This window comes from Penicillium brevicompactum (genome assembly GCF_028827555.1).
Source record: "Penicillium brevicompactum strain IBT 35665 chromosome Unknown utg000006l_segment0_segment0, whole genome shotgun sequence".
NCBI lineage: Eukaryota > Fungi > Ascomycota > Eurotiomycetes > Eurotiales > Aspergillaceae > Penicillium > Penicillium brevicompactum.
Genome location: NW_026623209.1, coordinates 3526421 through 3541487, shown reverse-complemented (window position 1 = coordinate 3541487; position 15067 = coordinate 3526421). Strand labels below are relative to the sequence as shown.

Here is a 15067-nt window from a genome sequence, read left to right as displayed (position 1 = left end):
ATGCGTTAAATTGGGCATATGGTATCTTAAAATGGCCCCTCTTCTTTCGGGCCTATCATAAAAAATAAGAAAGATTGACATTACTTGTCCGTCGAAAATGATCAACTAGGTTTGTGATAATGCTGGGTATGAATGATATTTTTCGAGGCACTCAACGAGTCTTCGCTGCAGATATCCGGGCTAATGAAGGTGACGAGCATGACCGGGTCCCAACCCCCATACTGAAACCAAGCAAACAGCCACCCTGAGTACGAGCGCAAGGTGATCATTTAATGACGGGGGCCTCGACTTCGTCTGGGGCTTCGGCTACGGCTGCTGTAGCTGCTGTAGCTGGGACTCCGGCGCCTGCGGTGTCGGGACTCTGTCTTTGAGGGACCTCGACGCGGCGCTGGTGAGCGTGACCGAGAGGAGTATGATCGTGAGCGAACGGGGGATCGTGATGGAGACAGGGATTGGGGTCGGTATGTATCATGGCGCTCGGTGGGTCGTGCACCACCATATCTCCGTGGGGATGATGGACCTGCATACGGTCCCCGACCATATCTGGGGCGACCACCATTTCCTCGGGTCGATGTGGGGGGTGGTGAACGTGAAAACTTCCGGCGGGGGAGAACAATTGAAACATTCAGGATTGCGCCATCAAGTTGGGCCTCGTGCATGTGAGCAATGGCTGCTTCCGCGTCTGCAGGATCGTGGTAAAGGATGTACGCAGTTCCTCGATTTGTCATGACTGAGAGAGAGTTAGAAGAGATACCCAAGGAGTGTAAGCGAAGGTATGTCTTACAGGCTTTGTTGATGGGAACATCGAGATACTCTATATCTCCAAAGCCCCCGAAGATCTCTCGAACGTGATTTTCAGTGACATTCTTGGTCAATTTTTCGACGACAATCTGGTTGCGAATTGACGTTAGCTTTTTATTGGCTTGGCTGGGCTCTCTGGGCAATTCTCAGAGCCCGATCTGACAAGACCAACCTTGGAACTTTTGGGTGGACTGGGATTTGGGCTCAGGGAGCGACTGTTACTCCGGCTATGATAGTGACGGGCACCTCGGCTGCGACTGCGAGATCGTGTTCGGCCCCGAGAATGCGATCGCGAGCGGGTTATTGAACGATTATCCCGCCTAGAAGACTGACTTCGAGTAGCACTGCGTGGTTCACTGAGGGGTCTTGAATGGCGCGCAGAGCGCGAGCGTCCTCTGTCTTCCATTTGTGGTGAGTGTCGAGGCGATCTCGAAGACATGTTGATTCAACTGGTGCGTCAAGGCCTGGGGTGAAAGGAGAGAGTGCACAGAGCTAAACGAGAAGAAAATAAATTTTTAATGAGTCAAAGGTGAAAGAAGAGATGAGTGGAGAAGAGGATGTCATGATCAAAGATGGAAGGGGAAGCATTGATACTAACCGCATTTGGTAATCACCTTGAATCGCGCAGCGCCAAGCTTTTTTGGCTTATGTAAACATGGCAGCACGTGATCGAATGGGTTGAGACCTTATGACGACAAAACCGACGAGTCATCGATGTACCGGACATAATTGCTGTGGATTTTTGGTGAATGATAACCTATCTCCTTTCGGTTTTCACTCCCAATGCAAGGAGATGGATCTGCTTTGGTGATATTTACAATACTGTGTGTCCTGGTCCTCCGCGTCCACAGGCCTCTCTGGGCGGTGACGATACCTATTTCTGACCCTCCCTCCATCGTTCGTACTCCTGGATGACAGTATCCGTGATCTGTCGCCGCACCTGGCCTAGAGCATATTCAAAATGCTTCCACTGCACATCCAACTCCTGTTGGGTCTCTTCCTCTTCATCAAGTGCTGCATCTCCAGCTGTTTCGCAGATACTCACGATTTCTGCACCAGAGTATCCCTCTGTCAGAGAGGCCAGGTCCTCTAAATCAACATCCGGGTTCACCACGGATTTGTTGGCCCATATGCGGATGATCTCTTTGCGTGCTTCAAAATCCGGGGGTCCAATATAAAGGATGTTATCCAAACGCCCAGGACGCATGAGGGCCGGGTCTAAAACATCGGGCTTGTTGGTTGCGGCAATTACCAGGACATTTCGAAGCTCCTCAATACCATCCATCTCGTTCAGCAAAGTTGTAAGGACATTGACTCCCCCAGAGCTACTACCGCGTCGTGCGGCAATGGCATCAATCTCATCGAAGAAGATGATACTAGGTCGTGCTGCGCGAGCTTTCCGGAATATCTCCCTCAAGGACCGCTCGGACTCTCCCACGTACATGCTGAGGATCTCTGCTCCCTTGACTGCTAAGAAGTTCAGACCGGCTTCGGTAGCCAATGCTTTGACTGTCAGGGTTTTGGAGCAACCTGGAGGCCCATACAGCAGGACACCCTTCTTGCTATTCACATTGAGTCTGCGCATACGTTGGGGATACTAAGACAGACGAAAATTAGTCTCCGGTGAACGGAGCAGGTTGGCGGGTACTTACCTTCAAAGGCCGCTCAACGGCTTGTTGGAGACGTTTCTTGATATCATGCTGACCTCCGATGTCTGACCATCTGACTTTTGGTGTCTCTAGAAAAACCTCACGCATAGCTGTAGGTCGGATTTCTTGCAGGGAAGTAAATATATCTGCTTCCTGGATATGTAACGGGATGACCATGTTCTCATCGCCAGAACCGTCGCGGGGGCAATCGGAGACCTTGTCCGTGGGGTTGACTGACAGGGCGGTAAAGAGGGCTGTAACAGGTTGCTCAGAGAGCTGCCGCTGCCGGGCTTTGCGGCAGACGAGTTGCAATAAAGCAAAAGGTCAGCCCCAACGTACCCGTGGGTTTTCTCGGCCAGCAAATCGACAAGCTCATCAGTGAGACCACTCGATACCGGCCCGCGAATGGCGCGTAGTATTTCAGCTCGATCGTGGGAGGTGGGAACTTGGAGCTCAATTTCTGTTCCCAGTCGATGAGGCGTTCTCAGAGCATCATCAACTTGATTGGGGTGCCTTGTCGCGGCCACGACCAGAATCGAGGAATTTCTAATGAGGTCCAGATTCTCGCACAAGACAGAGGCGAGTGATTGTGACTCAATTGAGGTTCGTTTTGGTGCAATGAACTCGAGCTGGTCAATAATGATAACGCTGGGTTTGGAGCGGGCAGCCTCTTGGAAAATGTTACGGAGCTTGAGCTCGCCTTCACCAGTGCTCCTACCCAGGGTAGAAGTCCCAATTTTGAATGTTTGTTTCCAGCCAGCTTTTTCAATCTGGTTCAAGAGGCTGGTTTTGCCCGTTCCTTTGGGTCCATAGAGCAGGATCCCTCGGCTGTTTTCGTAGAATTGCGGCATGACAGGCTTTCGGGGATCATTATTGAAATCAGACAAGCTCTCATTAATGTCGTCGATTTGACGCGATAGCCCCCCAAGACCGGTGGGCTGGACTTCAATGCCCGACGCGATTTCTCGTTTCTCTTCTATGACGGGCCCTAGGGAAGTGCGCGAAGCTTCGGTGAACTGGAAAAGCGTATGGGTAGAGCTAGGATTCTGGGAGTGGATGTTGGCCACTTTAAAACTTCGGTGCTGGCCCCTAAGCTCTAGCTCAAAGGTCAGGCCCGTCGTTAGGGATCCGCATCTTAGGAGCTTCTCATCCAAGGCCCATTCCCAGTGCGGTCTGTCACTGTCCGATATAGAGCCATATCTTTCGATCTTCTCGGGGTCGGAGGAATCTGTCAACGTCACACTTTGGATGGCTTCCAGGGGACCATCGGCTCTCGTGACTGCGACCTTCTCTCCGATTTTGATCTCATAGCAATCCTGGAGGGTTTTGGATATTTGCATGACTGTACCTGGGATGTTCTCCGAGGCGTACCACGCTATCGCAGTCCTCGGCGGTCCATCGCCTTGCTTCAGAATGCAGATACCCTCGGTTTGGAGTCTCAGTGCAGCCAGCGAGGAGGAGGAAAGATGAACGCGAAAGGCATCTCTGAGGTCCTTTCGAGCCTGTTGCTTCGGTAGTGGTCGAGCGGTAAAGCTGCGATCAGACATGATATAAGCGGGAAAAGAGAGAAGATTTCCGAAGTTTTTGGTGGGGGAGGGGCGATGTGCGAGTGAGCTTGCGAGTTCGTCGAGTCCGTCGAGTCTGTCAAGTCCGTCGGCCCCAGGACAGTTTCAAGACGAGACGATTAAAAGTTTGGGTCAAGGGGGGTATCTAGGATATGAAGTCATGGAAGGAAGAGAAGCCAAAAAAAAAAGTATAGAAGGTCTCAAAAAGAGAAATGTGAAAAGAAATGTGGGGCCTGATATGACGGGAGTCCGTACTTATCGCTACACTATCCGAGTTATCACAGTATCGCCATTATCGCCATTATCGCAAGTCTCTCGCTACCATCAACAATTTATATGTTTCATAAAACACTTGGACATTCAGATCTTGGCACATGATAATGGTTAACAGAAATAAAATATGTTCGGAAAGAAGAAGAAAAACGAAAAAGAAGACATGATGATACACCTAACAGCACTTCCCCCCAGAGTTGCCATTCAGACCCGAGCCCTGCTGGTCTATACTGACGCCTCCGGTACCAGATTGTTCGGTCTTGGAAGTGTCCATGCCCTTCTTGATATCCGATGCAAGACTGTAGAACGCCTTCTCAATGTTGATGTTGTTCTTGGCCGAAACCTCGAGGAATGGAATGCCAAGCTCATCGGCAAGTTGTTGACCCTGTTCAGTAGAGACCGCTCTTTTCTCTTCCCAATCACACTTGTTTCCAATGAGAATCTTGTGCACACCCTCGCTGGCGTGTTGCTCCACGTTTGAGAACCAGGTCCGGATGTCTAGGTGGTCAGGTCTATTGTGACGGTCACGGGTGGAGGGATCCTTACTTTGGAATGAACGTTCATCAGTCACATCATAGACAAGGAGGATACCCATAGCACCTCGGTAGTATGCTGTCGTGATGGTGCGGAAGCGCTCCTGGCCGGCTGTGTCCCAGATCTGCAACTTCACCCTCTTCCCGTCCAGCTCGATCGTCCGGATCTTGAAATCAATGCCGATAGTCGTGATGAATGATGGAGTGAATGAGTCTTCACTGAAGCGCAGCAGACAACATGATTTTCCCACACCCGAGTCTCCAATCAACAAAAGTTTGATCTATGGCAAGGTCAGCGAACTGCAGGTTTGGTCCCAAGGTCCTTTTGCTCGGGCACACTAACCAGGAAATCATAATTCCGTGTGCCTGCCATGGTTCTCTATGGCGGTAGCCTGTGAACAACAGAGTAAAGCAGGGCTGAGTAAAGTAGAGATGTATTAAAAGGTAAGGTTTGGGATGTAGATCGGGGAAGCAAAGGGTTGACAGTGATCTCGGGTTGAGGCGAAGTTCGAGAAGCGTGAGTCGTGGGGTACGTTGTACGGAAAGAGCAGTGGATTAGATCTGTAGTTTTCAAGCGCAGATCCACAGTCTAGCATACACGAACCGAGTTTCTGATGTTTTATGAGAAAAGGAGGTAGATGGGCTGGAGTGGAGGTGATGACGGTACGCAACTGCGGTAAGGAGGGTTATGTAATCAACCACCGCCCCCCGAATGGAGGCCAGCCTAGAGGTACCAAGGGAGTACCTGGTAGGCAGCCGAGATCTACACCGCGAGACAAGTATCTGCATGTATTCAGTACATATCTGCAGGTTGGAGTTTCTCTTGAGTTTCACTCTCTCATTCTATTATCTATACCAAGTAGTACACAGACAGAACTAAGTCACATTGCTCTGCACAAGACCTCATGCTTGAGTGGCAAGAAATCGCTGTAATAACGTACCAGAGACCTCACTGAAAGTGCGTCCATCTCATCCTTTCGACCACTCGTAGTTGCTTGTCCACTCCATTCTGAACGTTGAGAAGATCTTGGATGTCTTCCCGGAATTCTCGGTATTGAATGCCGTTCGAAATCGCCTTGACGTGTTGGAGAAGAGCCTCTGCTTCGCAAATCAACTGCCCCGAGTCCTTGTAAGGTACAGTCCCATCAGACGATGCCGCAGAAGATGTCAAAATACGGGCCACGTTCCTGGTTCTCATTAGTGTCGCTTTGGGAAGACTGTTGGGATCGTCATACCTCAATCCACGCTTGAGTTCATGGCGCTGTTTGCCAGTCTGCGATCCTCGTCTGTTACCGAAGAGACCACCTAGCCACCTGATAGTTGCCAAGGAGACAAGAATTCCAGGAGTCAATCCGACAAATCTGATCAAGTTTAGCAAACCCGAAAATGAGAAGGGCAAATTGAGTGAAGAGCGTGAGCATCTTCAACACATACCCAAATACAAGCTCCTGGCTCTTTAGCAAGGCATCGATGCCGCTAATAGCAATCTCCACGTCAACTTTGGTCTTTTGAATCTGGATCAAAAGGGCACGGATGAGATCGCCCTTGACGGTTCCCACGAGTGGCGATCGCAGATCTCTTTCGTATGCTTTTAGTACGGGCGTAAGGTCCCCTTCCTTGACTGAATTGACGATGGCGGTAGTATCGGCCAGTCCCTCGTGAAGGTCAGGACGATCTCGAACAAAGTCCACCACCATTCTTTCTAAGCTGGCCCGATCAGCGAGTAAACTATTCTTGCTCATGATGGCAATTTCGCTTTTCTCGTCATGTCTGATGGTTCCGATCAATTTTCGGATAGGGTGTACAACCCAGTTTCCCCAGAAGTCGATGGTTGTGGAGCCAATGTCCATGATTCCCTGGATAATTACATCCTGTCGGTTGACCAAGAATCGGGTTGATGCACTTGTCGACAGAAGCGCAAGCGAGACCGGTAACCAATAGCGGACAATGCGAGAAGGACGGCCATGACGACCGGCGAAATGCGACATGGAGCGCGTGTGATTTGGCAGCTGCTCGCGAAGAACACGGACCAATCGCTCAATCAATTCCAAGGGCTTCTGTACATGACTCGCGGTCTTTTGTAGGTGGGTGCTGTTGATATCCATGTCGAGGGTGGTGAAGACACCCCGTTCAAATTCACGGGTGCTGGGTTCGATTTCCATTTGCTGGAAGACGGCTTCTATGAGACTCACTGTTTTGTGGATTTGGGCATGCCAGTGCTTTTGGGCGGGGTCCGTATTGCTCGTCCGCGAGTCGTCTGTCTCAAAAAGGCGCCATCCTTCCATGAGGAGACCCAAACTACTTGTATGTAGCTCTTTCTTGGCCAACAATAAATCTCGTTTCTGTCGCATCTCTGCTCGGCAATATCGAATCGGGGCGAGCAAATGAGAACGCACCGAGTGGCCTCCGAACTGCCATGCATTTTTACTCGCGATTTGATAGAATTGATTCCATCTATCAGCAAGAGATGGAGTTCTTTGGTCACTCTGAACCAGGTATGCATCCTTTGTCCATTGATACAGCTGCGCTGGTGATTTTTGGAGGGCATAGAGACCACTATACCAGACAGAGCCCAGCATTTCCGTCCAGTAAAAGGTCTCCTCATTCAACTCCAGCGTTTGATTGAGCAAACTGTTCATGACAAGACCTGAGATTTGGGCGGCCGCTTTTGCCGTGACAAGCCATACATAGTCGCCAGTCTCCTCCTCCGAAATGCCCGAGATACTGGGTCGTGCCTGTAGACTGGCGAAAATGGGATCCGAGAGCAGGTCTGCCAACCGATTTGGAGACAAGAGGGGTTGGGTCTTCGAGGTCACCGAGATCGAGTGGATGACCTCTTCCAATTGACCAATGTGTTCACGAGACTCGGATGTCTCCAGCGTATGGGTGGTGACATGTTGCTGCAGACGGTCCAGCTGTGTATTGACGCCGCAGATTGTTCTTGGGTGAGATGATCAGACACCAATCATATCCAATTGCTGGACCAGAAAGGGGAACTTGACTCACTCTTGTATGACCGACATGGCCAGAGGGTTGATGAAAGTCCATTGATACTGGGAAGATTGAGACGTCATATGCAAACAGATGCAAACAAGAAGAGTTGAAGAATGGAAGTGATGTAAGCAGTGCAAACAGTGCAAACCATACAAATTATGCAAACTGTACAAACTGTACTTGAACCTACACGGTAGAGAAGATACTGGGATCACCGTTCAAAGCGACATATTTGACCTCAAAAGATCGTAAGATGTCCCTGGGCTACTATGGAGAGAACGGAGGACACCACAGAGAACGAGAGTGTTACGGAGTATACTGGGAGATTGCAGAAGTGTTAGCATAAAGGCCTAGGCAACAGATCCAGCAGACAAACCAACCAGAAGTCGGCAAAATCCGCATTACATGATTCCTGCAGGTGGGGTGATCTCGGATGGAGATCGGCTCGTCAGTGGCCTTACCTTTTCTTCCAAGTCAGGGGTGAACTGAACCCAAAAAAAAAAAAAATAAGAAATCAACGGGATCTCGCCACGTCGGGATTGGACTGTTCCTTTCCCTTTCTTCCACTTTTACTTAAACCTCACTCTCCTCCCTTTTCCTCCACTTCCTCCCACCTTACACATCTTGGAATCCAACACAATGTACGTCTTTCTTTTCCCCCATTCTCTCCATTGATCAGCGCTAATTATCCCTAGGAATTCAACAATGCTGTCCTCAGGGACCTACTGGGGCCAATTCGAGGAGATCGGAAAGTACAACGCGGAGCTCAATGTCGCGGAGAGGTTATGGGCGGCCTGGTACGCCTGGATGCAAAATGATGTCTTGGCTACCGGTATCATGTCCTTCGTGATGCATGAAATGGTTTACTTCGGCCGGTCGCTGCCTTGGATTTTCATCGACACATGGGGCTTGTTCAATCGCTACAAGATTCAGGGTGTAAGTATTTGGGGAATTTCCACCCTGCCCTCTCTTCCCGTCTCTTCTTTTCTAACCCAATGCAGAACAAAATGCCCTCGTTGAAGGAGCAATGGGATTGCGCCAAGTTTGTGCTTCTTAGTCATTTCACTGTCGAACTGCCTCAGATCTGGTAAGCTTCACCTTCCCTTCCCGCGGCTGTACGAACGCTCTTTAACACGAAGACAGGCTCTTCCACCCAATGGCACAGTTTTGCGGACTATCTACCTCGATCCCCTTCCCCACCTTCTGGACCATGGCCTACCAGATCGCCATTTTCTTTGTGATGGAAGATACCTGGCACTACTTTTCTCACCGGGCTCTGCATTGGGGTCCTCTGTACAAGGCCATTCACAAGATTCACCACCAGTACTCGGCTCCTTTCGGTCTGGCAGCGGAGTATGCTTCTCCGATCGAGGTCATGATTCTGGGCTTCGGTACGGTCGGTTGCCCTATTCTTTGGTGTGCCTTCACGGGAGATCTGCACATCCTCACCATGTACATCTGGATCGTGCTGCGCCTCTTCCAAGCTATTGACGCCCACAGCGGATATGAATTCCCATGGAGCTTGCACCACTTCCTCCCCTTCTGGGCAGGTGCCGATCACCATGATCTTCACCATGAGAAGTTCATTGGCAATTATTCTAGCAGTTTCCGCTGGTGGGACTATTGTCTCGACACCGAGTACACTCCAGATGCGCTGAAGCGACGTCGGGAAAACAAGGCCAAGGGCACCAAGGCGCAGTGAGCTGTGTCTAGGCGCTGTTTGCTTTCCCCTCTTTCAATTCCTTTATGAATGCTTCCTGGTTTTTGAACCTTCAACAACTTGTGAGGCTTTCATTCAACTGCTCCTCCATCTTGATGATGGTGTGAGCAATGTATCTAATAGTTCATTCAGTCCAGTCAGTGGATCTTCGTCTTAACCTTAATAGTAACCTCTTTTGATGAAAAACTCTGTTTGTAGCCTGCTACGATTCTTGCTCCTGGGTGATTAGCTCATTGTCCATATACGGTCTAGATAAAAAGATGCTTTTATTCCTGGACTGGTGGGGATCTGGGTGATTGCTGATTGTCTCTTATCACCTCAAGTGGTTGCTGCTCAATTCAATGAAGACTTCACTACAGTACAGTGCATCGGTTTGGGCACATACCCCTACGCAGTATACTCCTTGTCACTACACCTAGTCGGATGTTAAACAGACCTTGAACCAATCTCCAAAAAATTTATCAATAATGATCTTACTTCCTCCTATGGCTTTCCTCTTACCTACAGTCATGATCTATACAGAGTTTTATTTTATAATAAGGTCTCCCCTATAGCAAGGAATCACAGGTACCTAGTACAGATCGGCATCAATCTGGGGTTGGGGCACTATCAAATTTGAAAAAATAAAAAGAAATAATTAGCAACTACCCACATAAGATAGCTAATCACGTCCTCCTATGAACTACTCTTTAAGACATCTTTAGCTAATCTATAAGTAGTTTATATTATTAGATACAAAGTCTGTTAACCTAGTAAGAATAAGATATAATTCAAGAACGAATAGAGAAAAAAAAAATTAATAGTATTTAAAGCTTAATAATAAAAGTTTTTCTTGTTAGAATCTAAAAAGATATTTTTTTGAAGTGAATCTTATATCTTATTAAATAAATTACAAGATTAAAAGTAATAATATTATCTTTTAATATTACTATTAATTTATAAATAAAATATATATATATCTAATATACAAAGGTCCATTTCAAAAGTCATATCTTTATATATATTTTAATTTCTTTTTCCTAAATTACTAAATTATTTTCCCTAAATAATTTAATTTATTATTTTATATAATTTTATATAGTTTATTTTATTAAAAGCTTATTTTCTATCTCTCTATTAATCTGATCTTATTATTAACTAAAATTAACTAAAAATCATTGAAACTATTAAAAATCCATACAAAATAAAAGTCAACTTAATTATTAGAGCTATTATTAAAGAATTGTTATACAAATACCCGTCTTTTTTTAATCTTTATGATTAAATAGGATTTTAATGAAATTAGATCCTTTAAAAGATTTATTTTGTAAAATAAATATAAAATAAAATAATTAAGAATTCTTTTTTATTAAATATTATCTTCTTTATCTTCCTTTTAATATCTTTATCTTTTAATTTGATTTATTATTAAATTATTGTCAGGCAGGCAAAGCACAAAAGAAAAAGATCGCTTTTATGGTCCAAGAAACGACGATAATAGAACTAAGGAAGAAAGGAGAGGGAGAGAGAGAGAGCTAACAGGATCTATATAAATAGAGGTGCTGCCTGAGGTAGACATATTGGGCTCCCGTCTCTTCCTGTGCAGGGATCTGGTCTCAAGATCATAGGTTCGAGTCATAGTCCTGTCACTTCCTGACACTACCTCTCAGCAAAACCCAAGCTTAGCCCCTTAAACTTGCAGAGCATATAATCATATAACGTCCAAAAGAGGAAACAAAGTGAGTTTTGCCAACAGTACATTAATCGCTGTCTCTTATTACTAGCAGATTATCCTCTAGATAATCAGGCGCTCTCTCGTCGTCTTCTTCTTCGTCTAAGACAGCCCGAATCCACTCGTTTAGATATCTTAAAGAACTCAGCTTCCCAAGATAACAATCGTAAAAGTCCTTCACATATTAAAAAGTATATTAGATATTCCTAGCTAGATACCATATCTTATCAAGATCTCCTCCAGCCTATTTTAACTTATATTATAACCTACTACACCGTAAACGTATATTAAAAACCTCCTTCATCTTCTATTTATTATATTTAATGATTTTAATTAATAAAGAAAGATTAGAGAGCTATCTAAACAGTAGTAAATAATCAAGATAATTCATGTAATATAGTTTCTTAAAAGCAAAAACTAGATAGATATTAAACTTGAGAGAAAGTAGTAATTTAAAAAAATAACTAACTTTATTAATAATTAAAAATAGCCTTATACTTTTATTAGATAACTTTCTACTAGATTATTCCTATTTTAGATCTTTTATAGTAATATAGATATAATCCTTAATATTAAAGACAACTTCCTAATATTATCGATCTACTTGTTTTTTTTATATTAATTATATATTTGTTATCTTTTTTTATATCAAGTTTTATACTGCTTCTATCTATTATATAAACTTCTATATTATACGAGAATTAAGCTGTCCTTGTGATATCGAATTAATCCAATTAAATAATATCTAAGATTTATAACCTCGTTTAATAAAAAAGAGGACTTTCTAATAAATATAGATAAAAATAAAGTAGTTATTAAGTTAATAATTAAAAGCTATTTTAATTAATTGTCTTAATAATAATTAATATAAAGATACAATTATTATATAATAAACTAATTAATATTCTTAGTCTATCTATTTATTTGTGGATGATAAGTTATAAAAAGCTTTCTTTTTATTTATAATATATGATAAAATTTAGTCTAGAAAGTTGATATAAATTATAGTCCTCGATTAGAAATTATTAAATCTAGTAACCTAGTCTATTAGATAATGTGGTTTACAAATAGTCTTGCTATCTATTTTATATCTACTATCTTCTTATAAGAAATAGAGACTAGTTATTTCGATAAGTGGTAAATAATTACTATTATATTATCAAAGTTGTGTTAATTTTTTAGAAGTGAGTAGAAATCTATTATAATATCTTACTAGGGATATTGTGGTATTAGAAGAGGTTATAATAAGCTAGAAAGTCTATCCCTCTATATCTTTATCTATTAATAGACTTAATAGTTTTTAATATATTATTAAATATCTTATATTATTTTTAGCTAATAGTATTAAGGGGAGAGTAGGTTTATTATCTTTTTTATATTTGGATAAATATTTGCTAGTAATTAATATATTTTATCTAATAAACAAGTTTTTAAATCATCATTATTAGCTACAACTAATCTATTATTATATAATAAAAGGTTATTTCTAAAAGTCTAATGATTATATTTATTATAAACTAATTTTTAAAATTTTTTAAGATCTTTATTTATCTAGTTACTATATTTTATATGTTTTATAATATTGTCTTTATCTTTATTTCTAATTAAGATTATTTAGATCTCTTATTATTTGTTATTATAGATATTATATTACTAGAATCTTTTAGATAATAGAATCAATTTCTTAGACTATTTTTTTTTAAATAAGTCTTTATAAAAGAAAGTGTCTATAGCTATATTAAGTTTTCTAATTTAGAACTAGATCTCTAATCTATAATCTTTAAATAGCTAATTTTATTAGATCTGGTAATAATTTAATTACTATTTTATATAAAATCACTATAAAATATGATAATCTATATATACTTTAAAAAGCTCTTTTTATTAGAAGTTAATTAGTTTTAGTACTTACTCTTTTAATATATAGATAATAGTGAGAAGCTTATGATTATAGATCTTATACTTATATTTTATATTTATTATTATATTAGATAGAAAAGCTATAGGATATTAATAATCTCTAGTCTTTTAGAAAAGGATATTATCTATAACCCCTTTTAAAATATCCATTTTAATTTTAGTCTTTATTTTTAGTCTATAGTAAGTAAAGATAGATATTATTATTATTAAATATTTTAGCTTATTAAATATCTCTTAGTAAATATTATTTTAGTTTTAAAGAGTTATTTGTTTTATTAGGTTTGTTAATAACTTGATAATCTAGCTGAAATTTTATATAAAATATTTATAGAAGTTACAAAAACTAAGAAATGATTTTATTTATTTAATAGTTGTTAAGAATTCCTATTCTTATATAATAAATAATTTTAACTGGTTTATAGAAATGTTATAAATTCTAATAATATGGTTTAAAAATTTAGTCTTTTATTTATAAAACTTATATTTCTTAAGACTTATTTATAAATTATTAGTTTATAAGTATTTTAAAATAATTCGAATATATTATATATACTCTTTAAGGATCTTATTAAAGATAAGAATATTATTAATATAAATAATTGTAAAGTTATTTAAATAGTCTTTTCCTAGAATATTATTAATATAGTATTAGAAAGATATAGGGTTATTCGTTATACTAAATAGTATCATTTTATATTTATACGTGTTATATCTTGACTAGAATAATATTAGATCCTTGCTATTAGGATATATCCTAATTCTATAGAATCCCTATTAAATATCTAATTTAATAAAGTAACGAGCTTTTAATATTTGTTATATTAGTTTTTTAATTAATAGTAATAAATAGATATCCTTTTTTATTATATTATTAAGTTTATAAAAATCAATATAAAACTATAACCTATCTTTAAGCTTCTTTGTTATTAGAATTAATAAGAAATAAAATACTATATTTGATATAATAAAATCTTTATTTAGATTCTTTTTAATATAAGTCTTTATAAATTCAAGATATTTCTATAATATTTTATATAATAGATAATAATTAGATTTATAATTATCTAATAGCTTAATCTTATAATTAATATCTAGATAACTTAAAGATAATATATTAGACTTTTTCTTTAAAAAGATATTTATAAAATTGTGATATTCTTTAGAGATATCTATTTAAATAGTATCTAGCTTAGTAGCTTTATCTTCTTGTTTTTTAATAATATTAATAACTTTCTAGATTTCCTTAACAGAGGTTATAAAGATCTTTATATTATTCTTTTTCTTTGTAATTTTATTAAATCCTATTTTTTCGATTTAGGTAATCTTAAAATCTACTAGTAGCTTTAGTAAGGATTGTTTTTGTTGTTTATACTTTTGGTAGGACTTCTTTAATTCTAGCTATTATAATTTTCCTGTTAAAGCTTGATGTATCTTTAAGAGGGTTTTATTTATATAAGAATTATTGTATATATATTTAAGCTTGGGTTTGTTAGCTATTATTACTTTTCTTATTATATTTTTTTAATATTTATAATCTTTTTAGTACTTCTTTATAAATATAAGATCTAGTTTCTTTAGAATTATAATAGGAATAGATTTTATCAACTAGTTTATAATTCCTTTTTTTATTTTTTGGATCTTTATTACTAGTAAGGATAGAGAAGGCTAAATTATTATTAACTTTTTATAATTAATTATTATATTTTAATCTACTAATTACAGATATCTAAAAATCATATTATATTTCTTTATATTAGTAATTAATATAGGGACCTCCTTTTAATAATAACTTTTAATAATAAGAGGGATTAATATTATGTATATAATTAGTCTAGTTAAATAGCTATTAAAAGTGGTAATTACTCTAGACTGGTTTAATTTCTAGATTCTAAGATTATATT

At 40.1% G+C, this 15067-nt stretch overlaps 5 protein-coding genes across 5 annotated transcripts; 1 reads left to right on the top strand and 4 right to left on the bottom strand.

Moving 5' to 3' along the window:
- Positions 1-265: 265 nt before the first annotated feature.
- On the bottom strand, positions 266-559 carry N7506_009526 (uncharacterized protein; the record flags this gene model as incomplete). The annotated part of the gene is made up of 1 exon (XM_056958819.1): positions 266-559. One exon carries the CDS (start codon positions 557-559, stop codon positions 266-268), a length of 294 nt encoding a protein of 97 aa, XP_056808209.1.
- A 1116-nt stretch (positions 560-1675) lies between these two features.
- Positions 1676-3997, bottom strand: N7506_009525 (putative AAA family ATPase; the record flags this gene model as incomplete). The annotated part of the gene is made up of 3 exons (XM_056958818.1): positions 1676-2398; positions 2454-2523; positions 2790-3997. The coding sequence occupies 3 exons, from the start codon at positions 3995-3997 to the stop codon at positions 1676-1678; spliced, it is 2001 nt and encodes a 666-aa protein (XP_056808208.1).
- A 466-nt stretch (positions 3998-4463) lies between these two features.
- Positions 4464-5194, bottom strand: srgA (Rab family GTPase srgA; the record flags this gene model as incomplete). The annotated part of the gene is made up of 2 exons (XM_056958817.1): positions 4464-5102; positions 5165-5194. The coding sequence occupies 2 exons, from the start codon at positions 5192-5194 to the stop codon at positions 4464-4466; spliced, it is 669 nt and encodes a 222-aa protein (XP_056808207.1).
- Positions 5195-5770: 576 nt separating this feature from the next.
- On the bottom strand, positions 5771-7895 carry N7506_009523 (NCA2 family protein; the record flags this gene model as incomplete). The annotated part of the gene is made up of 4 exons (XM_056958816.1): positions 5771-6008; positions 6057-6182; positions 6256-7761; positions 7828-7895. The coding sequence occupies 4 exons, from the start codon at positions 7893-7895 to the stop codon at positions 5771-5773; spliced, it is 1938 nt and encodes a 645-aa protein (XP_056808206.1).
- A 601-nt stretch (positions 7896-8496) lies between these two features.
- N7506_009522 (sterol desaturase family protein) lies at positions 8497-9517 on the top strand (the record flags this gene model as incomplete). The annotated part of the gene is made up of 3 exons (XM_056958815.1): positions 8497-8751; positions 8817-8902; positions 8959-9517. Coding segments are annotated over 3 exons (900 nt in total), but the record flags the coding sequence as incomplete, so codon positions are not given.
- Between the last annotated feature and the right edge of the window lie 5550 nt (positions 9518-15067).